General features: G+C 38.3%; 2 protein-coding genes across 5 annotated transcripts in view; one reads left to right on the top strand and one right to left on the bottom strand.

Moving 5' to 3' along the window:
* The first annotated feature begins 15,087 nt into the window (after positions 1-15,087).
* On the top strand, positions 15,088-16,837 carry nr0b1 (nuclear receptor subfamily 0, group B, member 1). The gene is made up of 2 exons (XM_087803952.1): positions 15,088-15,718; positions 16,511-16,837. Exons 1-2 carry the CDS (start codon positions 15,121-15,123, stop codon positions 16,750-16,752), a joined length of 840 nt encoding a protein of 279 aa, XP_087660078.1. The 5' UTR covers positions 15,088-15,120; the 3' UTR covers positions 16,753-16,837.
* Positions 16,838-21,351: 4,514 nt separating this feature from the next.
* Positions 21,352-24,949, bottom strand: part of il1rapl1a (interleukin 1 receptor accessory protein-like 1a) — a 199,489-nt gene continuing 195,891 nt past the window's right edge. For all 4 annotated transcript variants that reach the window (XM_087804153.1, XM_087804155.1, XM_087804154.1 and 1 more), the window contains one exon: positions 21,352-23,511. In XM_087804153.1, the coding sequence (XP_087660279.1) occupies positions 22,790-23,511 (722 nt within the window). In that variant the 3' untranslated portion in view covers positions 21,352-22,789. The remainder of the gene's footprint in view (positions 23,512-24,949) is intronic.

Here is a 24,949-nt window from a genome sequence, read left to right as displayed (position 1 = left end):
AGAGGGGGAGATTTAAATGGCAGTACTTGACTAGTTACATCGAGCTAGCTTGGACATCGACAACTAATACGCTACACTCACAGCGGATTTGTCAGCCTTATAAATCTGCCCACTATCTCCAGGATTCTCTGGCATATCTGTTAGCGAAGGTCTGTTTGAAACTTAATTCCTATTTGGAGATATTAGGCTTGAAAACATTTGATAATACATGGCACATATCAACAGACAACCACTCACACAAACACTGACATCCATGGAAAAATCCTTACTTGATGTCTGTATTTCTGTAAAAAAAAGTACCCTTGAGCTGGATTTCAACCTTCTTAGAGGCTACAGAATGCCTCAGTGTGTTGCTTCACAATCTTGCTCATAAAACATCTTATTACAGACATGATTTATGATGCCTGTATCGTGTCTAATTCATAACTTTTTGATAGACGTTTATTTAAGTCGATAAAACCACTTATGTGATCGCTGATACTCAACCCTTCACCTTCACTTTCAATTTGCTTTGATAAATTCTTGATAAACTTATTTTCCAAGGTAAAACTTAAACTTTGAAAGCAGCAGAATAAAGCCACCATATACAAAGAGGTGTTTTCAAGGTGGTTTAGCGAGATGGAAGAAAAGCATGTCCTTTAAACACAAGTTCAACAAGCTCATCTGGCATTTGGTGGGAAGGCCATGATCCCGCCAAAAAGCATTATGTGAACAAGACATGGAAAAAGAAGCTAAAAATCGCTCTGCTACAAATAAATTAGGAAACGAGGCAGAACAAAACACTTCAGCAAGAATATCTACATATGCAAGGCCAATGGATGAACTTGAAACTGTAAGAAAGTGTTATTGGAAAGAACTTTTCTGACTAAAGAATCAGGGATTTAATTAATACTGGTTCCATTTAAAAGACGCCTGAACCTTGATTAAAGTTGGTGCAGTGGTTTGGATTGGCCTTTGAATATTCTATGGTGTTTGTATGTCAATGCCAAAAAGCATGAATACCAGTGGTGCTAAATCTGTCCAGTTTCCTGAATTGATTATCAATTCGACATTAACGAAATGATTGTATTTTCCAAAATAAATATTGCGACACCAATACCAGCCTTATCTGTTTTAATTTGAAACAGATATTGTTCTACATTTAATTTCTTGCATAATGTGCACAATGGGGGGCGACATTATCCCTTGTGTTGTCTCGGGTCAAGGTGACCCAAAAACCTGAAAACAAATGTGTTTGTATTATCCCTTGTGTTGTCTCTGGGTCAAGGTGACCCAAAGGCCTGAAGACAAATGTGTTTGTATTATCCCTTGTGTTGTCTCTGGGTCAAGGTGAAGGACCCCCACCACTGCATATGTATCACCTTGACCCAGAGACAACACAAGGGATACCACAAACCCATTTGATTTCGGGCCACCTTGACCTTTGTCACATAACATTAAGGAGTTGTTTGTTTCCTGTCAATTGAAAGGAAATACACATTTTAAAAGGAACAATGTTCTATTTTAAATTAATTGAAATGAAAACAACTTAACTAGAATCCTGCTATATTTTCAGATGTTTTTCACTGCTTTAATACAAGTAACCAATTCTGAAATATTTTACTTTTGCTGGCTCAAAGCGAGTGTTTACCCCCCTCAAATGTCATCTTTCAAACACACTCCTTTAATACGTGACCTCCGCTCCGAGTGCCACTCGGCGCCTCGCCTCCTCCTGGCACGCCCACGCGGTTATTAGTGTCGTAATTTACCCCCTTATGCAAACACGACCCTGTCCTCGATATTCTGCGAGGCAAAAATATTCATACAGTAGTCACAGTGAGACCAATAAAGAGGGAGATAAGAGGGACATAAATTACAGCTCCCTCTTGTCTCCCATGCTCTCGACCCACCGGCAGCCTCATGCGTGTCTCACTTTATTGTAATGGACATACGAAAGAACGTTATATCACCAAGTGACATATTTAGATAAGACGAATGCATCAGCAAGGACACGTGAAGATAGAAAAGGGCAAACAAGGAAAAGAGGGATGAAGGCTGATGAATCTGATATATAGGTGTCAGGTGAGGCAATCTGCATTTTAATCATTCTACGTCTAAATATGTTTTTACAGCGCCGCTCTGGACCTATTGTGGGGTACTGGGGCGATACGTGTAGGGTGAACCTTGGCTGAATGTTAACTAGTTTGAGTCAAGCTTGTGAGGCCAGCACAGTGGAACAGTGTCATTACACCGGATTCCATAGCAAATGCAAACTCATGGTTTTGACCTTGGCCGCCTCTCCAGCTTCTCCCTCCACCCCCATATGTTAACACCCAGTCCACCCACAACCCCCTCCAAATTACAACCCCCGGTGTCCCGCTCAACCTTGGTTAATTAGATCACGTCTTGTGGCATATGTTCACAACGCAATTTATACACAACAAGGACGTTACAACTGCAGTGTCCCGCCAGTACCCTTCACCTGGAACTGCTTCGCTTTCAACCGCAAACTTTCTGCAGAGTAGTGACAAACTTGTTTATGGATCTCCATTTTTATTCTCCAGTTTCTTCCTCTTTTCCCTTTATCGGGGTCTCGTTGTGGCTAATCCCAGCTGCTTAGGGAAAGAGGCGGGGGACACCCAAAACAGGTTGCCAGCCGTTCACAGGACATATTAGACTAGTTTAAGGTACTTTTTGATCTACCCCTGTTTGTTTCTGGACCCCCGGGAGTATCGATAGGTCTATGAAGCCTCATGAAACAGCATCGTCTGTCTCATGATACAGTGTGTTTATTCTGAAAGGCCACTAGATGGCACTCTCTGCTTTATAATGTTTGGCTCTGATCTACTAATAAAACCTTGTTTAATTTCACTGTGAGTGCTATCTCGTGGTCTTTAAATTGTATCATGAAACAGCATCAGCTGCTTGATGAGGCCTCATGAACCAAGTTTGTACATGGATCACTTGACACAGCATCACTGAACGTCCACGATGTTTCTAGAAGAGATTTATCAGATCGGATACAAACACACACTCACAGCTGATTTGTGAGCTATTAAATATACAGCAGGCGTACTGTATCGTCCAGCAATCTTTTTAAGAAGCTGCTTCAGTTAGAAGGGCTCATTACTAGGGTCAGGGTTTAGATAAATCGGCATATCAGACTCACGGCTGAGGAAATTCAGATCCGAGCTGGCAAAAAAAAGTCTGCCTGTGAGAAATAACATTTCCTCCCTGGGTTCCACTGCAAACCCCGACACACAACCAGTCAAGATACAAGTTCACGCAGGTGGTTCTTGTTGTCCAGAGATCTGGCTTCACTCAAGACTCCCATGTTCCCATTCTGGCAGTGTACAGTTAACCGGACACGACGCCCTTAGATGTCAAAACGTATCCACCTGCAACTGAAGCAGTTTCTTAATCAAGTTTGTTTCCATCATCCGTCAGCTGGGAAACTCCCGATTGAGAGAGAACTCAAAGAGGAAACAATCTTAGTTGACACCAGTTCGTGATGCACTTTCAAGTGTTTTTTTTTTTTTTACTGTTTTTTAACCTATAATCCAAACCGGGCAGTCTTAAGTTAAGCAGCTCAAATGTGAAATGTTTTATTTAGTTTCGGAAGCTAACGGATGTTGGTTAGTCACATGATAGAACTGCAACTTGTTTAGAGAACTGCTTCTTTTAATGCCATTTTCACTGGTGTTGTTCGTAAGAAGGTACAAATTGAATTAATTATATTTGTGGTGATCAAGGCACCATCAACACACAATCTATGCGGATTTTTTTTTTCATTTAACAAAGCATAGTATTTAGAAGAAGATTATCTCCACACACCCTTACAATACTTTTAAGTAGGTGTTTACCTTCTTCTTCAGGTTCCCTCACAAATGGATCAAGAATTCCATGTGCGTTTACCAACAAAAATGAGACTTCAGATTTGAAAGATACTCTGATGACAAACACTTAATGGTGTATTAGGTGAATCCAAGCTTGTCGACTGAAGTTTTTGAGCCGAGGAGATCAACATCTTACAGTCAATGCGGTAAAGAAGTAATTTGACGGAGAACTCTTCAGAGAAAACGTATGTGTCCTTGTTACTTGACCATGTGTAGGAAAAGTCTGGGAGAGGTACTGCCTCTGGCTGCGAAACATATCCAGAATCTGTGAAATATTTATTTTATTTTACAATTCAGATACAAAGCCCTTAAATTGTTCTGCAGCTCGATCAAACTGCCGTAACAGTTCTTCACAATAAGGATTTCCAGACAGCCATATACCTCTCATAAAACATGTTTATACAGCCGTAAACCTCGTGTTGTCCTTTTCCAGCTCACCCCAAGTCTATGACGTATCAGTGCCTTCCCGCTCATCTGAAATACGTCACTGTGTTTTATCTGACCTATTACGACAATAAGATGAAGAGCTCACCAAAAGTCTCTAAGATGATCTTATCTGGTGAACGTTGATAGCTAGCCTGAGAACCCCGAAAAAAAACTGTCTGCTATCCCTGCCTGTACACTTTTTACTCTTGAAGCACACATAACCCATTATTTTTAGACCTCCAACACAAACTCTCTATCCTTTTTTTTTTTTTTAAGTTTTGCTCTTAATTCTTGGCCCTTAAAAGTTGTGTTTTCATCCAGTAGAGTGAAGGACTTGTTGTCTGTTGCAAGACACAACATGGCATAAACAATATTCAAACAACAACAGTATATATATATTAAGCCATATTACATTTGAATCAAAATTCCTTTATCAAATTCATTGCGAATCATGTTAGAAAAAAAACAGCAATTTTGTAAAAACAAAACAGTAAAATTGAGACAACCACAAGGCAAAGTTTGCTTCTCCAAACCCCTATTATATACTATAAGTTAATGTGTCGCTTTTATATGCGTGAATGTGTGAATAATAATATAAAAAAGTATCAGTTTCTTGACTAGAACACACAAAAAAACAACACCACAACCACCTAATGAAGCCGCTGTGTGTATGCTAACGCTAGTACTTGTATGCTAACAACCATTCCTTCACTAATAGGTCAAAATGTATTCATATTGTGACAATTGTTTTTACATATAAAAAGGTTAAGAACAAAGAAAACAGTAAATACAACACATGATGTTGTGTTTTAATCAAACGCAGTTGCTCCCCCATTTTGTTTTTCGAACTTGAAATGAACTCTAGTCATTTGTTTTTCTAATCTTTAATTCTTTTTACATGATCTTAGCAAACCTATAGCTTGTTTGGTCACCAGAGTCACATGATCATCATTCGCATTCGACCACCGGTTGCATCCCTGAACTCGGAATTTCGAGCTCTTAAGGCGGAGGACAATCCAAGTTGGTTTAACTATTTTAAAGTATTTATGTTTCTTTTATAGTCTTATCACAATAAACATGTAGTCACGCTTGCTGCGGCTCACAATGAGCTGGAAGGAATGTGCCGAGTTAGAGTATCGTTTCTCGAGAAAAGACAGTTTGTGCATTAAGATACAGTGACTTCACCAGGATATGCGAGCTGGTCTGCCCGTGCAGGCTGTTATGCCGCGCTCACTGACTCATACAGAAAACCGTTTTTTGCTGGCTGCGTCCAGCAACAAATGAACAAACTGTTTGTATTCAAGTGTGTCATGCTCTGAGCTTTCGAATAAAAAGGCAGCAAGAAGCGGAGAACATCAGTGGTTTGGGACGAGCCGTGAGAAGCGCTCCTTGCTGATGGTAAATCTGGATTCTGACTCTGTTTGTTATTCTAACACTTGTCCGGGAGAAAACTTAGCTGTAACAAATCAGATCCGATTAATGCAACGCGCAAAATAAAGACAAAGCTTGCGTGCCGCTGTGTTTCCTCTTTAATCACATTTATTTTAGTTTAACTTTTTCGTACCGGCAAGTGCTCGGAATGGTGTGAAATTTATATTTCTTATTTCTTAATAACTGTTATACTTTTTTCCTCTTGAGAATTTCTATTCACTTGTAAAGCAGTTGCGACATCTTACCACTTACCACACAGTTTTGTTTTGAACCAGCCGGCACCAAGATGTTTTTCAAGCTCGCTCATCTTTTGATCTCCTGTACTCCGACTATAAGTAAACTATCATTATACAAAGTTTTAATGAGCAGAACGAAAGCCAACTTCTTTCTTCCTCCCAAACACACACTTTTACTCTGCTTTAAGTTTGTGACATGAGTCCTTGGAGAGTGCAGTATTCAATTTGTAACTATTATAGAGACAAGGACACAGTCCTTTATGTCCGTGGCCACAGAGAGAAAATGGAGGCAGTCACTATAGCAACCGCCAGAAGTGCGCCCAACAAATCAACAAACAATGCAGTACAAGACTTTTCCAGGGAAGCCATTTAATGCAAAGCCTTGAATCATACAAAGTTGTCCTTTCAAGTTTATGAGACCTGTCTTTGAGTGTCTGTGGGTGTCAAAGCCCGAAGTGTTTGGTAAAAAACCTTGTGTAGTTCTGTGCACTTGTTCTTCAAGGCCGGCGTGGCTGAACGTGCCAAAGAGCTGTCTCCTTTGGTCACGACAACCTCCGGGTCTTATTTGTGAGGTCAGCCTTCAGCGATTGCTTACGTCCGCGCGAGAACGGGCCATTCCCGCTTATTGATCACATTTAATTAGCGTGGTTTTTTTTCTGTAGGGGCTCAAATTAAACATTGAGCTTCTCCAACAACAAGATTGGAGCTGACTGCGGCGTTCCCGTCTGTCCTTTTTAACACTTCAATTCCTCTGAGCTGTTTTCACTTTCCCATGGCCTTTGTCTGATTAAACGGCTTCTCCTGCGACCTTGGAGACGATGAGCAGCAGGGAGGCTGTTGCTCCCTGACTCAGACTCTCAGGGTTTCATAGCATCTTACAGAACAGATCATATAACTTCTGTCTCTGCGAGAGGATCCACGCTCCTGTTGCTCCTGCGTGAAAAAACTGTTACGCTACAGCACATAGAAGTAGTCCTTGTTGCAAGGCAAGGGTTAAGGGTGCCACGTTCCTGAGAATTTATAAGGGCATTCAATTCACCTGTACAGTGATCTCAGTGAGAAACTTCCTTTAGAAACACTACTTGAGCAGGATGTTTTGAATTCCATCTCCTCAGCAGTAATGCACTCTTACAGAGATGAAAAGTAGGATTTTTTTTTTAATGAAAGTTGTTGAACAAAATTATTTTCATTCATTTCATTATGTTGTAAATACTTTCAAATATTCAGAACAAGGCTGTCAATCTGTATTTGTTGAGTTCATGTTTGCTCAAAGGATTAACATAGACCAGGGCTGGGCAAAAAAAAGGGGCCGTCAAGCAAAAAGAAAGAACAAACAATCAAACCAACAAAAAGAATAAATAATAAAAAATATTAAATAAGCTTTAATGTTAATCTGATTGTGTATTGTTCAATTTTAATCTGTATTTTATTTAAGGATTCTAAAAACAGAAGTCAATTTTATTTTTTTAAAATTAAAATAAAGTATATCAAACACATTATGCCATAAAATAGGTTTCGTAATATTTCAATTGATTTCATTTTTTAATGTGATAGAAAATCTGTTTATTTTCTGAAAATTAAAAACATAACCTTTACAACAAAAAAAAATCAAAAGAAATAAAAAATCACTTGAACAAGTTACATGTTGAGCTGCACTAGTTATAAAATTGTTAGATAGCCATCGAAAACTTTTTAAAAAGGTCTTAGTGTTATTTTGACCTCACGCTGGCCACATAGATAAGGTTTGAGAGCCCAAAGTGGAAATTAGTATCTATCTCAGCTAGTTCAATGGATTTTGAGAACAAACAAAAGCAAATGATATATTAGTTTGCACAGCTATCATCCGATATCGGTAAGAAATCGGTGAGAAAGGACTTAAACAGTGTCCGAAATGTTCCAATTTAAATTGTAATAATTCTGCGTTGAAAGCGACTCAACAGTACGACAATAAAAGCTGGACTGTGTTGCACGACAAGATATCAGTTTCTAAACAAAATGAGAAGTCAGGGAAAGTCAACAACCCATCAAGTGGCTTAAACAATTCCTCATTTAAAACACTCTGCTTTAATCGTACTGATCTAGTTTTATAAGCATTGCAAGCAAAGTTAGAGACTCAAGCTAGAAAAAAATGGTTGAAAACATCTTTAAAAATATTTACTTTCTACTATTTTACTAAGTCTGGTACGTGTTGCAATTCAAATTTATACACAATAAGAGACCCTTTAGGGAACAAAGTTCTTTTTCAAAATCATGAATGTAAAAGTGAATTTGAATAGGTTCAAGGATTAACAAATCAAATCAAATCAAAAGTGGTTAAAAATCCTTCCTGGTGTCTTTAAGAGTAACTGTTCAAAAAGAAAACTTATAAATGGAAGACAATAAAAAGTATCAAGGCCAAGAAAGTTCAAATCTGACTTGCATTTGGCAAATTGAAATAATATGCGGTGTCTGAAAAAAAAAATTTGGTTGATTGATTGAGGATTTTGCTTTGAACAAATTGAAAGTGCTTTCCTCTGCTGGAGCACATTTCACTTTACAAAACATTAAAATAAGCAAAACAGCTTCCATGATTCAAGAGTTATCAAAGCTCTAGCAATCTTATCTGGCAACCCTTAAACAAGAGTGGATGAACCATAACAACACATTATCACAGTCACATGAAAGTTGTTTTATTCCAAGGGATTATGAAGTTGAATAATCCTGAATAAACGTGTCGTTGTCAGAACAATAAATACTTAATACATAACAAACAAAAAACATAAACCAGAAAAATGACTCACAAACTCACTCTATTTTTAATTTTCACGATTTTTGCTTAAATAACACTGTTGATTGTGTGTTATGTTCTTTGTGAATTAAAACGATTCTGAGCTTTATTCCCGTCCTCGCTTCAAAACCTCCTGCTGCCAGGAGAGGCAGCCAAGACGCCTATCAGAAGGGAAGGAGAACCGGCATTTGTGATGAATAAAAGGGGGTTAATGAGGGTTTTTTTTGAGTCGCGTAATAACTGCACAAATGAAATGTATTGTCAAATCTTTTAAGGGCAACTAATGTGTTGATTAAAGTGTGTCTTAAATCAACCTCTATTGTACTCATCAGTATGTGTCTGTTTGTACAAAACTCTCTTTTAATTCTTACGCATTTAAGCATATAAGGGCCGCCCACTGAAAATGCTTTGTTTTTCTGGAGATTAAATCTTACCATAACCAAAACCACTTTGCTGTAATTGTTCAAACATCAAGGTTTATCACCGTGTTTTTTCAATCCCGGAGGTGTCCACCTCCAAGTGACTCGTTGTATAAATGAAGCAGGCATGATTACAGCTGGCTGATGGAGGAAGCCATTGTTACGTCTCGTAGCCGCTTGTTCGCCAACATGGTCATAATGAGAGTTTGGTTTTTAATTACTTCTTTCGAAGAAAATAGGAAAACACTTTGGCCACTTCAGAACTTAAATCTGAGATAAGATTTTTAAAACATTTTTACCGTGATTACACACTTTATAAATAAGCCATTTAAAAAAGAAATCCATTAGTGGATTTTTTTCGACGACGATTTTGTTCTGAACTGCGTCACTTTTCTTTCTTACTCCAAACTCCTTTAAAACATTTGTTCTGCAGATGAAACTGTGGCGTGATGGAACTCTTGAAGTTTCCCTTGAGAAAATTGATAAACAAATGCAACGAAAAGGACGAACTAAAACGGTGCTTTTTCATGTAAACACTACAACAAGACATAATGCAATCTCTCCTTGAGACCGAAGGATTTTTATAACCTGCACAGGCTGGGCCTTGAGCGGGCAAAGAGAGCGACTGAGTGAAGGCTGTTTATCCCGTGGTGTCCTTGATATAAACATGTGAAAAATCTCTCTGTTTTCTCTTTCGGCTAAATCAATACAAATATGTTCTGCCGCTGAACAATGCGGAAGCACTACCGCAAAACTTTTCCCATCCGGGCTCCTTTCACAGTCGTCCTTCAGTGCCATTAAGAAAAAGGATGCGTAGGTCTTGGTGGATGTAACGTGGATGTAAACATGCACCCAGTTTCTTTACACCTGAACATGGGGCGGGATTGTGTGATAAACGGGCCACATAACTGTGTCCTCCCTTGATACTTCCCTTTCACTGGAGTTGTCCTTCTGTCGGCAGCATCCTAAACTCTTCTCCCTCTGTGGAGCAATTAAGATAAAACCTCTAATTCATCTGCCTTAACCAGACCTGTCTTTCTCGGTCCCTCATTTGCTGACCTCCTCCTCCGCCTCCTCCTCGTTCTCCTTCTGCTCCTGCTCCCCATATCTCTTCAGTGTCAGAGGCGACAAGAGCATTGAGTCATGACATCATAATTCACTAACTCCGGTTTTCACGGTTAAATCAATATCAGAGTGTCCGAGTCAAGGTTGAGGGCTGGCCTTCACAGCTCAGCTCTTCCCACTTCTTTCTCATAGAAAATCATATAAATTGTCCCTAAAATAATTAAGCCTTCAGATCTGTCAGCGGACTATATTTTTTTTACCGGCGCCGGTCTGATGGACTGCTGCGCCGGCGAGTCAAGGCGACGCTGAGAACGGAAAGGACCAGTGATTCTGGGTTTTGCTTTTTCAGCTTTAAAATTGATTTGATTAAGATTTTACAGGTTACAATGTACTTACATCTTAAAGTCATGTATCAATCCGTCGACACCTAGATGACGATATACGGTGTCAAACTATAGTAGTGTCACATAAAAGTTAAATACAGTCTAAAACAAAAAGTTAACTAATTTAAAAGTTGATGAGAGAAAAAAAAAAGAGTCATCATCAGTTCACTCAGTCCATCGCTGACTTTCGTTGCTTTGACTTTGGCATTTTATTCTATTGATACGTTAAGTTAATTTACAATATATTGACACTAAATGGCCACTGAAGAAATGTTTAAGGGAAACGCATGTAAAAACCCAACTCTCCTGACTCACATGTTTCAAATGTTGAAGTTTTCCTCTCCAAGATGCAGTAAGGCTAAATTCCAATTCTCCATCTTAGCCCTACGCAGCCTAAGTCTCTCATCATGACTATGTTTTGAATGTATTACTTTACAAAGTTCTCCCCCGTCTGAAATCTGGACAATCGAGAGGTTACGAGAGCGGAGTCCATTATGACGTAATAATGGTCTTCACTCTTCCTCCAGCCAACTGTAATCACACCCACTTTGTTTATACAGCGAGTCCCTTGGAGGTGAAGACTTCCGGGATTGATGACGCGCGGTAACAAACCTAGATGCTTGAAAGAGTTTTGTACAAACAGACACATACTTATGAGTATAATTATAATGGGCTATATGAAGCATCTGTTGGTTGGTTCACTTCACCATCTTTCATCCAATTAACATCCAAATATAATTTGAAAGTATCAAGAATAAAGTTGAATTTTATCATCTCTCTTTGCAAGATAACTCTAGAACAGTTCACAGGCCAAGACATCAACATGAACGTGTTTTACCTTTAGTCGAATTTACAGAATTAATATATTTTATTCATCATATTTTGATCCGAATACTTGTTTAGAACTCTTGCAGGCCTTTACAACGACTGGGTGGATTTATCGCCCAGAACCTTGAGGCTCACAGAGCAATAATGGATATTAATAATTAAGAACACAATCATAAATAATAAGAAAGACTGTAGTTGTTGCCATAACATGAGGTCATGAATTTACACCAACATGCACAAGAGGTAAGAAACTCAACCACCAACCCACAACTTAAATTAGTATTTATTTATTTGTAGTTCTCGTCACAGGATTGTGTGGCAAATAAATGTAATGATATAAAGTTTATTTTCATTGTGTTATTCAATTATTTTCCTGCAATCATTTCATACAATTAAAGGCATTTTTTGGGCATTTTAATTATATATAATTCATGTTAAAATTTGAGTGGTACAGCAGGTATCAGTACCTACTCTCAAACCATACATATTGAAGAAGAAAGTGCTCATGACAGAGTGAAAAATCCTTCAACAGATTCATGGATCCAGATGGGAACTCAGAACACACTCAATGAGTCATTTGTTCCTTGTTCTCTTACTGCTATTTTAATGAAAATGTTTGAGTTATATCACTCGCACGCTCATAACCTTCTCAACACTGTCGGTGACGATGATGACTAAAGGCACAAAGCTTCGTCTGTGCAGAGAAGGTGAACGGAGTGGAGGCTGAGACAATCTGCGCAGCGAAGGATAGATAAACAACAGAAGAAGATTGTTGAGAACAATGTGCTGTATCTCAATTCACAGTTCGACATCTGAATCCACTTGTTGAACGACAATTGCCTTCATTCTTGTGGTGTCTGCACTCAAACAGAGACATTTGTTGTTTCGACTGAATGACCGTAAAGGTTTAACACAGGAGACTAAAATAAAGCTTATGAATAAAACTGTAATTAACACGTTTACTTAAAGAAAGATGGTGAATCAAAACTTAACAATACGAGAAACGATATTGTATGTTGGATCTTGGTCGACAACCAAAAACGGCAAATAAATGTGTGGAAAAATTGCCTGCTTGCGACCCTGGCTCCTGCAGCGTTTGACTGAGGAGTTATTTTTATTTATTATTATAAAATACATGTTTTTATAAAGTCAATAAATCCCAAAAGGAGAATATGTGGAGTCGATTTGTTGCAACATTTTAAAGGATTTTTTTTTTTTTTTTTTACGGGATTCTTACTCAGTTTATAAACAATATACTAATTTATCTTATAGCATTCCATAACAGAATTATCAGATATTAGCGACATCTCGTCGACAACATTATGTTATGTAATAGTAATGTTAAATATTCAGATTTTTAACAAAATATCATATAATGTCTATCTTCAAGTTCAACAAATCTTAGAAAACCAAGGTAGTACATTCTTCAGAATAACCTCTCTGGTGTCAAGTGTGTAAGAATATACATTTCTTTTAAAGAAAAACAAAAAGATGGCTCCGATTTTTCAAAAGAATGGCTCTTTCTATGTCTTATGAAAAAACTATAAACAATGCCTGAACATTCAGTTAGAGAAACTCATATTGCTCAACATATATTTTTCTTCAGTCGTCTGTTCAAAGCTGTTCTGGGCTTTAAAGTCACTATATGACCTTGCAGAGGCTGTTAAAACAATCTGAGGATGCATAATGCAGAATAAAAGCCCATTACATCATCAGTACATAAGTCATGGTACCAGAATAAAAGGTAAAGGTAAAGGTAAAGGTAAAACTTTATTGATCCCTCAGGAGGTCTCCTTTGGGAAATTGTTATGCCTTAAAGCGATAGTTCACCCACATTTCTAACTTCACTTCACAATTTTCTTATCACCCTCATGTCGACTAAGGGTTGTGATTATATTTAGAGTAATCTGCTCCTTTTTAGAGTTAGAGACAAAAATGTTTGTTCATTTTAATCTAAGTAAGTAAGTAAGTAAGTAAATGTTATTTGTAAAGCGCCTTTCTAGACTAGGGTCACAAAGCGCTTTAACAATAAAAGAAAATACACAGTTAAAATATATACTTTAAAAGATCAAGACACATAAGACAAACACAGGAGTCCCAGAAAATCAGGGAAAATCCTGCACAAATAAGAAGGTCTTAAGATGTTTCTTGAAGGAGTCAGTAGATCCATCAAACACAGAGGGAGAGGAAGATCGTTCCAAAGCTTAGGAGCAACAGCCTGGAAGGATTTCTCTCCTCTGGTCCGGAAGTGTGTTCAGGAACCATCAGTAGATTCTGATCCACAGACCTCAGAGCCTGAGCTGGGGTGTAAGGCTGGATCAGATCACTGATTTAAGGAGGAGCCTGACCATGAATAGATCTGAAAGTAAGAACCAGAATTTTAATGTAGATCCTGAAAGAAACTGGCAGCCAATGAAGAGTTTTAAGGATCGGGGGAAATGTTAGTTCTTCTACTAGAGCGGGTCAGAATTCTTGCTGCAGAGTTTAGTATTAACTGCAGGCGAGACAGATGCTTCTTGTTTAGACACGAAAATAATCTGTTATAATAGTCTAAACGAGAAGACACAAATGCTCAGTTGTCTTCATCTTCGTCCAAAAAGTCACACTAAAAATCATCCAAAAACCTCCTGCTTATATTGAAGTCTCAACATGAGGAATTGTTTCAAAAAAAGTTTATATTTTAAGCTTGTTTTTAGCTAAAACTGCTAGGCTAGCTGCTTAATTCTTGCGCACTAAAACTGACAATGTGTTTCAATGAAGACAGATTTCAGGCAGGAACTGAGAGACCGATAACTTCAGCTACAAACAATCTTAAAATATGCAGAGTTTGCTTTTTTTTCAGAACAATTCCTCATTCCGAGGCTTCCATACAAGATGGACATAACAGACGAGCAGTATGTACGTTTTTGGAGGATTTTAAGTGTGTAATTTTGGACGAAGATAAAGACTAATACCACAGAGTGTTTTATTGAAATATACTTTTTTTTGCCTATAACTCTAAAAAGGAAAAGATTACTTTGAAAAGAATCCCAACCCTTAGTCGACATGAGGGTGAGTAGAAAATGAATGAAGTTCGGGTGAACTATCACTTTAAATAAATAAAGGATGTCAGCCCTAACAGCGCGAGTCTCCTACTGCAGCTGCAACAGAATAAGGTCACTATTATAACCGCTTATCATTACAATCCCAAATATCCGGTTCAAAACGGAATTTTGAAATCAAAGCTAGATTGCCTGAGATAAATTGATGATCAACAAAATACAAAATAAAGTACAGCTGCACAACAAAATCCTGTGCATTTTAAGGATTTAAAAAAACGTAATATTGATAATAATGACATAAAGTGTTGATTTATACTAACAATACATTTTTTGCATTATTTGTTTGATTCCATTCACTTTGAAATTCTTATGAAATGGACCGAACAGTCTGGTTTCGTAGAGATAAAAAAAACGAAAAAAAAACACTCGAGATTTGAGCCCTGACTTTTAGCTCCATGAGAAAGAGTGGAGGCAGTGGAGGAAGGAGGGGCCCCCGACTCAAGGGAGGAGTCCCTACAGCAGGAGCCACGAGAAGGACCTCCAAACACATGGGCAGACGGGAGCCAGTATAAACGCGGGCCCCCCTGAGATCAGGGCTACCAGGGGCTCCAAACAAACACGCGCTACTGACCTCCAGCGCGGCTCATGCATGGACCCGCCGACGGGCTGCCGCTGCCGAGGCTCCAGCCACCGGAGCCCCGCCAGCAACAGCATCCTCTACAGCATTCTGAGAAGCGACGCCGTCGAGGACCAGCAGCACCTGATCCGCAGGAGCTCCGGCGGCGCCGCCGCCGCGCAGGAGCCCCGGCAGCAGGCGTGCTCGTGCGGCGCGACCCGGCGCCGCGGGGTCCTGCGCGCCCCGCAGGTCACCTGCAAGGCTGCCTCCGCGATCCTGGTCAAGACCCTGCGCTTCGTCAAGAACGTCCCTTGTTTCCGGGAGCTGCCGGAGGACGACCAGCTGACGCTGATCCGCAGCGGCTGGGCTCCGCTGCTGGTGCTCGGGCTGGCGCAGGACCGGGTGGACTTCGAGACCACGGAGACCGTGGAGCCCAGCATGCTGCAGAGGATCCTCACCGGGGGGCCCGAGCGGCACAGCGAGCCCGCCGTCGGGCAGAGTCGGGCGGCGGCGGTCGGGGTGTCGGTGGTGGACATCGAGGCGATTAAAGGGTTTCTGAAGAAGTGCTGGAGCGTCGACATCAGCACCAAGGAGTACGCCTATCTGAAGGGAGCCGTGCTCTTTAACCCGGGTGAGAGTTGGCACGTGTGCGGCAAACTTTATTCATTTTAACACTTGAGATATTCATCTATATTCCAGAAATAAAATGTAGTTCATCAGAAATAATTTACACCTGTTATGCAAATCAAGAATAAATAATAAAATAAAGTTAGTAAAAAATAATCTACATTCCAATGTGTTTTCAAATATTTATTACAATACAATATGACTTTATTTATCAATCAAATTTTTATTTTTATTGTTTTCAATATTCTCAACCTTTTGATACGCTTAATACGGATTTAGGTGAGATTTCAGACATTTACACTATACGAGATGTTTGTTCTTTAGTTTACCCCCATCTTAATAATAATTATTAAATAATAATTGCAAAATTAAATGACTTTGCAATGACGTCACAGTCTGGCACCAACTTAAAATAAAGTGTTGACCAAGTTTGTTACTATAATGACAATTTTAGCAGAATATGCCAACTTTTAATCACAGAAATGCACAAGATTTTCTTATGTATTTTATTCACACAGATTTAACGATTAACCATTTGTGCACGTAATTTAGATTATTAAGAATTAATAGGGATTTATCTTCTGTCTGACTAAATATATGTGAAGTTTATCTTCCCATTAATCTGTATTTATCATGGATAAACAATTTAGTTTGCTTTATTTTCAAAGGAACCAGAGTGTCCCCTCACACTCTGATCTATGGTCTCTTAAATATAAAGGAAGGTCTTTCAGATTCATGTTGAACAGGATCTGACTCAAGAAACATGAATGATCAGATCCTATTGTTGTCCCCACAGAGCTGGAGGGTCTGCGGTGTCTACACTACATCCAGGCGCTGCGTCGAGAAGCACACCAGGCTCTGAACGAGCACATCCGAATGATCCACCACGAGGACACCACGCGTTTCGCCAAACTGCTCATAGCTCTGTCGCTGCTGAGGTCCATCAGCCCGCTGGTGGTCACGCAGCTCTTCTTCAAGCCCATCATAGGCGCCGTCAACATCGAGGACGTGCTCATGGAGATGTTTTACGGGAAGTAGGTCAGATAGAGACTGACTGACGAGGACTGGAGGATCTTCTCCACAGACTTGTGTGGATGAGTGAGGAACCGATTGTAAAAAAAAAAAAAAAAAAAAAAGTGGCTGCTGGAATTCATAACTTATTTGTTTTTATATAAACTATTTTTTTATGAATAAAAAAAACAAAACTTCAGTCTGTGTGAAAGTGTGTTTTATCAGTTGCTGCATTACTGACACACTTTAAATGCCTCTTATCAGTATCTAAACTAAGATAGAAAGTTCAACTTTGATGACAATTTCAAAGAACTCAGCTGTTGAAAAGGTTATTACAGAGAGCAGATTTAAAGGCGAACCAAACTTTGACAGGTCAAATTCATGATGCCAAAATTGAGACTCAAAATACCGTGTTAGAAATAAAGTTGTACAAATAATATTTAGAACATAAAGTCAGGCAGCAGGTGTTTGTACCGTAACTTACATTTTTTCTTTAAAATTTCAGGAAAAAACTTTAACAACAAGCTGCTAAAACATGCTTTAAATGTTTATCTTTGGATTTAAATTTGATTTAAATGTTATCCTACCAATCCTCCTGGTGTATTAATTCAATTTTATTTAAAGAGTAAAATAATTGTCATTACCAGCCAAAAATAAATAAAAAATGTAAATTTTCTACTTATAAAATCACAACTCTTCCTAGGTCACAGGACTTACCTTAATTCTCCTCAATATTTCAGTGTTCAAGAACGTTTCCTATTTTTAAATGATGTAAAAAAGACCCAAAAAACCCTCAGCAACTTCAATGCAGAATTTTTCTTTGTGCATCCAAACACATATCCTCTTTAAAAGTTTTAACTCTTTGCGGTGACAGCTTCTTTAACTGGACACGTCCTTCGAAATATTAGCGGTAAAACAATATAAATACAGAATAATAACCTTTTCATTTCAGTTTAAATCTGTAAAAATCATAATCGAATGATGGTGTTTCAATACTTGATGCACAGCGTCCTCTAGCGGTTTAACTATAGACTTGTCACGTGGTAAAAAAATTCTCAACCAATAAGTCGGTGAAGATCATGAAATCGAGCTTGATTTCAATTAATTGACTGTTTTCAAACATTTGTTTTCCTTTGGTAAATTCAATACAATCATCTAGTCTTCCAAAGTAATGGAAAGAATCAAGAAGTAACCTTTATAGCAACAGGTTTTTGCCCCGCGAACTGGTTTTATGTAGGGATTCACGGAGAGGCCACCGCATAAAAATAGCTTCATATGAATAACATAACAAAACAAAAATAAATGTATGCAAAATACATCTGTCTATAACGTTGAATCAGCAGGAGCCCTGGATGGGATTCTCTGCAACAAGATGGTTCCATATACAGTTTTTCTTTTAGTATTTTACTCTAGTTAACAGGTTTGTTTTTCTGACTAATGGTGACTGAGACAAGCTTCTTGTGTTTAGAGTCCAATGTTAAACATTTTTCAGAGGCGAACTGGTCTTTTTTCAAAACAAAAACATTTCCAAACCGTAAAAATATTAACATAACATTCTTTTTTTTTCTTTCTTTGTGGTATTAAATGACTTACAGGGTGGTAAATATTTCCAGATACGTAAGGTTTAAAAACATTTTTACAAAATTCAAGAACAAAAGAAAACAAATAATGGAATGGAAAACAAACAAAGTTTGTCTTCACTGTGATTCACTCATTGTTGGAACCGTTTTACTTACATAGTTTTATTTTAAATGTGAATTTCTTGAGATAACTTTGTTATATTTGAAACTTGAAATAACATGGAATGAATTGAAAATTAAATTAAACTAAAGACAGTCAGAAACACTTTTTAAGTAGTGGCCTGAAAACAATGTACCAGTTTGTTATATGGAAACCTCCAAAAAAATTAAAATAAATGTATCAGTTGTTTTGACAACTACATAAAAGGAGTAATACACAATCCCTACATGAAACCACCTTGTTGCAGAGAAACCAGACCTGTTCCTGCTGATACAGCGTTATTATTTTTTATTTTCAGAGTAATCTGTTCCTTTTTTAGAGTTATAGACAAAAATGTTTGTTCATTTTTAAGTAGCGACTGATGCTCAGTTGTCTTCGTCTTCAAAAAGACACTTAAAAACATCGAAATATCTCCATGGTGATCGTCAGTAGCGTCCATCTTGTATTGAAGCCTCAACGAGAGAAATTGTTCCGGAAAAAATGATCGATATTTCAAGATTGTATTTTAGCAGAAGCCAAGAGTCCATCAGAGTAAATGTTCAATGACACTTGCAATGTGTTTGAATGAGGAAAGATGTCAAGCAGGAGCTGAGAGACTGATAACTTCCACTAAAAACGCACTTGAATTAAAGATTTATTTAAGTCTTTTGCTGAACAATTCCTCTCGCCGAAGGTTTGAAGATAGACGTTACAGACGAGCACCACAGAGGTATTTCAATGTTTTTACAGGGTTTCTTTGGACGAAGATGAAGACAATTGACCATGAGTTGCTAACTTTTTTTGCCTATAATTCTAAAAAGGAACAGATTTCTCTGAGAATAATTCCAACCCTTAGTCGACATGAGGGTGAGAAGAAATAAGTGAAATTTGAATATTGGTTGAACTATCACTTTAATGTCATTTTTATATTCTAACAATTGTCTGATTGATAAAAAATCTGAAGACCCCTGTTTAAAAGTTCCACTGTGATCTGATCAGAGCTGTGTTGACACATGAAAAAGTTGCATTTGCCTCGTGCAACACTTTGAATGATAAAATGCAAAAAGACAAAACACAATTGGAACTCATTCATGCTTGTGACAAAGAAAACACCAGGTGTGAAATCCATGTTTTTAATGTGCAGTGAGAAAAGTAGGGGCAACCGATAATGATTGTGTTTCTATAAAGATAGACATTTGTTTTCCAGTGAAAATCGTGTTTATATGTTTATATAAATATCTATATTATATATAGAATACATATCTATTTGCTATGCATACTCAAAAAACACACCTTCAAATATATTTAAAAAGTCTTTCAAAACACAAATGTATTGTTCTTTCCTTAAACATGAACTATTCCACATGGACCAACAGAATCGTCTGGATGGAAGTAATAGAATGCTTTGAAAAACATTGGAATTAAAATCGTTTTTTTCCCTCGTGGGATTGGAAAAAGCCACCTAATATCTCATAACAAACCCAAGTGTACAAAAACCAGCAGAGCACATATACACAAATCCTCTTCCGGTGGTTGGATGAAATGCAAATAAGTATGACTTCTCAAGCAAACTCTTTTCTGTTACAAAAATAGAATTCTTCTTTTAAAATAATCTACAGATTTCTTTTTAGGTGAGGCATTTCACTATCACTCTAGAACAGCGAGGCTGTTTGACTCAATAGAAAATACTTTGGAGGGAGACGTTAGTCGCTCTGATTGGAGGTGACTCGCACCAACCCCGCTGACTCGCCCTCCTTCTCGCCCTCTTTCTCCCCCCCCCCCCCAAAAAAGTTCAGGTTCTTTTTTTTTTTTGCCAGCTCTTCTGTTGTTTTGCATATTATATGATTCTGAAAAGAGTGTCTGTTCAAACTAGATACACCTTGTACAGGTTAGCAAACGCTCCTGTCGGCTCCTGAAAAGTCCAGGCAAGTTTCAAAGTGTTAAAAAAAACAATAATTCACAAAAAAACAAAAAAAACAAAACAAAAAAAAAAGACATTAAAAGTATGTGATACAATCCTAAATAAGTACTGTCTTAGAAATGTGTTAAAATAAAAAAGAATTCAGAGAAGGCAACAGATATTATTGAAATGAACAACAAATAAACAGGAAAACGATGATGCTACCAATAATTTGAAATATATACAAGACCCTGTTTTCCTTTTGTGTGTGGTTGCAAGAGACGCTCACTGTTTGTCATTTCGCAGAAAAACCTGTTCTGATGGTATTTCTCACCGAGGCCAGAGGTTTGCTTTCAAATGGATCTTAAAGCCCAGTGGAGCAGTATAGTACCTTTATTTGTTCCCTAAATATGAACTGATGTGAGACACATGTGGATCGTTTTCCACTGCGTCAGGGTTCATGTTGTAATCCTTAACAAGGGAAGTTACCAAAAAAATACTTTTAAAAATGCAATATATTTTGCGACAAGATGTGCAGTAACGTACTACTTCAGTGAATTATTATTATTCAAATTTGTTACAAATATTTTTGATTTGAACCCCAAGGTCTACTGAACCTGTGCATCGCTCTTATTGTGATACAATAATTTAACCAGTAGATGGGAGTATTGACTTGCATCACTTCTGCTTCTGACCAACGATTTAATTTGTATTTTTATGATGCTGTGTTTGTGTTGTTTACAAGAGCTGGTAAATTAGGTCAAATTTACATTAACAAAATGGCCGCCAAGTCACCTGCGTGTTGCCTTCAGTCTGACTTCACTGATTGGTTAACAGGTACATGTGACTGCGACCATTAAGTTAGTTCTTATTCTGAATGTTACCAAAATGCTATTATTTTTGTTTCAATAGCTCTTAAGGAAATATGATTACCATTGCTACATTGATAAGACTGATAAGACCTGGGGGCCGTAGCAGATTTAATTCGGCCCAACATTGTTCAACGAGGGAACGTAAAATACTCTATTTTAAAATCATAAACATGATTTGAACATGAGTCGAATGAAAAACAACTAGTTAAAGATGCTAACTGATGCTAATTCTGTCCTCCCGTGAACAGATTTTCCATCTTGCGTTGAACTAAATGATGATATAGAAAAGTTTTACTTTAAATTTTTGATTTAAAGCTCTTTGTATGTCACTGTTTTGGAAGTTTGAACACCCCTGGCTGTACTGATTTAAATGTATTTATCTGCATGGTTAGTTTGGTTTAGTGAATATAAAGTTATTTTGTGTTGCTAGATACAGTTAAGTTGATCAAGTTTATTGAGGTTTAAGTGGTTATTTGAGTCCAGTTTTGACTCAACTAAGTGATTAGTTTGACGCCACTTTGTATTAAAATGATCTAAAAAAGGAATACTGACATCATGTGATGACCAAGCTTTAAAAGTGGACATGCAGTACTTAAGTAAATTATTTTTTTTATAAAATAGTTGGTAGTGATTAACAGGGAGAAAATAATTTGGGAAGCCATAGCATTTAAATCAATGGACCCTGGATAGCAGTGCAGAAAGAATACCAACTTTTATTTTTAATCGTTACCGTCTGAAATGTGTTTTATTTTTACAAAAAGATGGTATTATCTCTAGTAGTAAAACTAGCTTGTGGCTGATGACACGTCAAGTCGCTTTAAGTTTAAGTTTAATTCAAGTATATTAAAGAAAAAATGACTGAAACACAAACTCTATATGATTTAATTTTACTGTTTTTCTGACATAATACCGTTGCGTTGGGACTCCTGCTCTATAGAACTCATGGCTATAGTTGAGAGATCTAAGAAGTTGCCATTGAACAACTTGAAATATAGACTTCAGAGCATAAAAGCAGTGTCTAAGACTATAAACATGTCATGTCATCTACTTTATGATGGCTAAGAGTGATGGCCACTGTTTGGACGATAAGAATAAATTGAGTTAAAAGTGGTTGGAATTTGATTAAAATAAGTCGAAAAGATGTTTGGTTGAACGGCCTCGTTGCTCCTGAAATACTGGCCAAGACTGTACTACTGCAGCTTCTTGAGGTTTTCTTCGACTGTCAGTCATGGCTGCCTCCTGGTACCACACATCTTAAGGCCCACATCTGCTTAAAGCCAACAAAGCTTTTTTTTGCAGATCAAATACGAAATGAGAAACAGTGATCGTGTGAAGTTCTAGCGAGTCCATCATCTCGCGTGTTGGCAAAACAGTGTGTTATTATTGTAGCTCCAGGCGTCTTAGTAAAAAATCCCCTGGAGAAGACGATACTGTTCGAAGAAGCTTCTGCAGCTTCTGGACCTCTTCTGCCGTCGTCGTCCCCCCACACCTTGGACCTGGATCACGTTCTCCTCGGATCACGGAGCCACCAGCTACTCCGAGAGATTCCCTTCCTTTTCGTGGAATCCGATCGTTACCAGATGACGCTGGAGATGCTGGTTTCCCGGGGCAGCAGTGGCAGCATGGCGTTGTTGGCGTGCGCCTCCTCCAGACTGAGCTCTCTGCTCTTGCCGGGCGGCCGCTGTCCGTTGAGCAGAGTGAGCGGGATGTTGCAGTAGGTGTGCTGGTTTCCCAGAGAAGACAGAGGCGGCAGGGTTCCTCCGGGCGGCATGTCGTACTCGTAGCTGCGGTAGTAGTGTTTCTGCCTCATGGAGGTGTGGTAGGTGTTGTGGAAGGAGGAGCGCAGCTCCGGGTGAGCGGTGGCCATCGCGGTGGAGGTGGCGGCGGCCATGGAGATGGCGGAGACGGTCTGCAGTTCTCCGAAGGGCCCCTGCTCGCTGACATCCAGCGCCGGCTCGTGGGTCAGCATGGGCTCCGTGCGTCGGAAGGGCATCTCGTACTGCAGCTGCTTCCAGAACTTGGAGCTGAGCTTGTTGCTCTTGGTGCCGCGCCACTTGATGACGGTGAGGGTCTTGATGGTGTGCTTGAGGGCCTCCACCTCCTGGTAGTTCATGATGCCCCGCAGCTCGGCGCACTCGATCAGGATGACCTTGATCTCGCCGGTGACCAGCATGTTCCGCAGACGGGTCTCCAGCTCGAAGATGCTCCAGCCCCGGCGGACCACGTAGTTGGGGGTCATGACGATGATGAGGCGCTTGCTCTGGTCGACGCATCGCGCCACGTCTTCGATGTAGGCTGGAGGAGAGAACATGAGGTGTCAGTGCTCTGGGGGGCAGACAGGGGGCAGTGTTGTTGTTTTTAAAGCTTTTGTGTCAAAACATTTCTTCTAGATCCATATCTGGAACTCTCTATACAATATATATAGATTAAAATGATTTATTTAACATGATTTATTAACTGTTTTGGTAGTTCGATAGAGGTCGTTAAGATGAACTGAATCACCCTTTAACTCAGACCTGACTCTATCCATGAGGTCAAAATAATACTGTAAATATATTTAGAAATGTTTTTCTCTGGTATCAGTTGAACTCTACATACAACTTTTTAAAGGTCTATGTTTAAATAAATGTTTTCTCCTCCTTTATACTGTTCATTTGTCTGTTTAATAAAAAAAAATGTACAAGAAAGTTTGTTTTCATATCATATTTGTAAATGAAATTCATTATTATTTAATTTTATGGCAAATTACACATTTTTGGAATTCAATGTATTTTATTTTACATGAATATATATGTTATGTCAAATTTTCTTTCTTAAAATTAAAAAAAAATCAAACAAAGATCATTATTTTAAGATGTTATTTCCAACATATGAAAGCTATATGAAAGTGTCCTCTTTTTCTTTTGGCTTGACGGCCCCTTATAACAGTTACAGTACGTAATGTGGCCCCTGAGGGAAATACATTTCTCACCCTTGCTTTAACTTAAGGGTGAGAAATTAAATTTTCTAAGGGGTCACATTCAATACCGTAACCAAAATAAGGATTGAAAAAAATGGCTCTCATTATAATTTCACTTCATTTCATATATATTGATTATTTAAAAATCCTTATACTATGTAATAAAATGTCATTATTAACTGTATTTAGCCAATTCAGCTTGATACATTGAAAGGGCTGCAATGACTCAATGACAACGGTTCAGGACAGTATTAAGAAAATCGAAAGTGAAGTAATTCAATTACTATCTGCAGTCATTCTTACGTTTGTGGTAAAAAAAAGACCCTTAGCTCAGGATAAAATGATAATATATGATACAGTGAAATTGGAAACAATTTCAAATGACCCACATTAATTTACATTAGGTCCTAATTGTGTATTTACAGAAAAATCTTTTTTTCTAAACTTCGTCTGCCTTGTTATTGATCGCTGCTGCAAGATCAAGTTTCCTTTGTTGCAGGATTTGTCTCTTATTGAAGTAACGCTTGTTTGAATGTGTGATCCTTTTGTTTTTCTTGTTGAGTCAGCATTATATGCTGCATCTAATACAGTTAATTGATTATTCTAATGACATTCTTCACCTGGCGGGGGGAATCTGCTGAGTCAACTTGCTAAGTTAAGAATCCTAAAATGCAGTGCAATAATGTAGTTGTCCTCATTCATTTAATTAAATTACGTCACCACAAGGGCTCAGGCTACAACAAAGGAGCGCAGCCTGTATATTACACATTCAAT

This window comes from Callionymus lyra, chromosome 12 (assembly GCF_982586985.1).
Source record: "Callionymus lyra chromosome 12, fCalLyr1.hap1.1, whole genome shotgun sequence".
NCBI lineage: Eukaryota > Metazoa > Chordata > Actinopteri > Syngnathiformes > Callionymidae > Callionymus > Callionymus lyra.
This window is presented reverse-complemented; position numbering and strand designations above follow the sequence as displayed.

What these genes read in the sequence shown, in the direction of transcription:
- nr0b1 (XM_087803952.1), top strand. Translation starts at nt 15,121, where the DNA reads ATGGACCCGCCGACGGGCTGCCGCTGCCGAGGCTCCAGCCACCGGAGC. An exon ending in AGCCGTGCTCTTTAACCCGG is followed by an intron (nt 15,719 to 16,510) that starts GTGAGAGTTGGC and finishes TTGTCCCCACAG; the next exon opens with AGCTGGAGGGTCTGCGGTGT.